The 924-nt window shown below is 43.4% G+C and overlaps 1 protein-coding gene across 1 annotated transcript; it reads left to right on the top strand.

Annotated features, from left to right (window-relative positions):
- Nucleotides 1-924, top strand: LOC128735572 (seminal metalloprotease 1-like). The gene is made up of 3 exons (XM_053830054.1): nucleotides 1-94; nucleotides 147-784; nucleotides 844-924. Exons 1-3 carry the CDS (start codon nucleotides 1-3, stop codon nucleotides 922-924), a joined length of 813 nt encoding a protein of 270 aa, XP_053686029.1.

The raw sequence follows: 924 nt of genomic DNA, 5'->3' as shown, positions 1-924 counted from the left end.
ATGAAAGCTTTACAGTTGCTAGGATTATTTGGTTTTTGTTTGCATTGCAACGGCGCTCCTCAATTTAGAATTTCGGAAAATTCTGCGGAAAACAGTAAGAATTTAAAACATACAATCAATCGTATTAAATTAATCGAAAATACTAGTCGGTCGTCTGCGCAATCTTCGTCCGGATGACCTGGTGGAAGAACTGAGCGGTCAGTTCGAAGGGGACCTGCTGCTGACCGAAGAACAGTATGCCGATATCCATCGTAAGAATGGAATGGTTGCCGAAAAGTATCGCTGGCCGTCAAACATGCTAGTGTACGAAATTCAGCAAGGCTGGTTCGACCAGGATCAGATCGACTACATCCACCAAGCAATCGAGGCCATCGAGGCTGCAACGTGTTTGCGGTTTAAGCTTCGTGATAGTTCGCACGCGGCCGGTTACATCATTATCCATGGTAACAGTACCGGGTGCTCTTCAACCGTGGGTTATAATGGAGGAAACCAGCAGGTCAAACTGAAACCATATCCAGTGGGTAGTGGATGTTTCCGGCTTGGAACTATTATACACGAATTGATTCATGCCATCGGATTTTGGCACATGCAAAACACTCACAATCGAGATGAGTACGTTAAGATTGTGTGGGAAAATATTGAGCCAGGAAAGGAGCACAATTTTCAGCTCTACGGTCCGGAAAAGGTGGACAATTTTGGGGAAGAATATGACTATGGTAGTATTATGCACTACAGCGAGAAATCGTTTAGCGTAAACGGTGAGAAGACCATTGTAACGCTAAAGGTTAGCCACTTTTTGTGGATCTAAATATTTTGTAATACGGCAAGACTTTTTCGTTTTAGGAAACGGTTCAGAAAATTGGTCAACGGGACGCAATGAGCAATGGCGACATTCTGAAAATTAACAGAATGTATGGTTGTTAG

The sequence above is a fragment of the Sabethes cyaneus genome, chromosome 2 (genome assembly GCF_943734655.1).
Source record: "Sabethes cyaneus chromosome 2, idSabCyanKW18_F2, whole genome shotgun sequence".
NCBI classification, from domain to species: Eukaryota; Metazoa; Arthropoda; class Insecta; order Diptera; family Culicidae; genus Sabethes; species Sabethes cyaneus.
Note: the sequence above shows the minus strand (reverse complement) of the source record. Positions and strands in the feature narration are given on the sequence as shown.

What these genes read in the sequence shown, in the direction of transcription:
- LOC128735572 (XM_053830054.1), top strand. Translation starts at nt 1, where the DNA reads ATGAAAGCTTTACAGTTGCTAGGATTATTTGGTTTTTGTTTGCATTGC. An exon ending in GGAAAATTCTGCGGAAAACA is followed by an intron (nt 95 to 146) that starts GTAAGAATTTAA and finishes CGAAAATACTAG; the next exon opens with TCGGTCGTCTGCGCAATCTT. An exon ending in AGACCATTGTAACGCTAAAG is followed by an intron (nt 785 to 843) that starts GTTAGCCACTTT and finishes TTTTCGTTTTAG; the next exon opens with GAAACGGTTCAGAAAATTGG.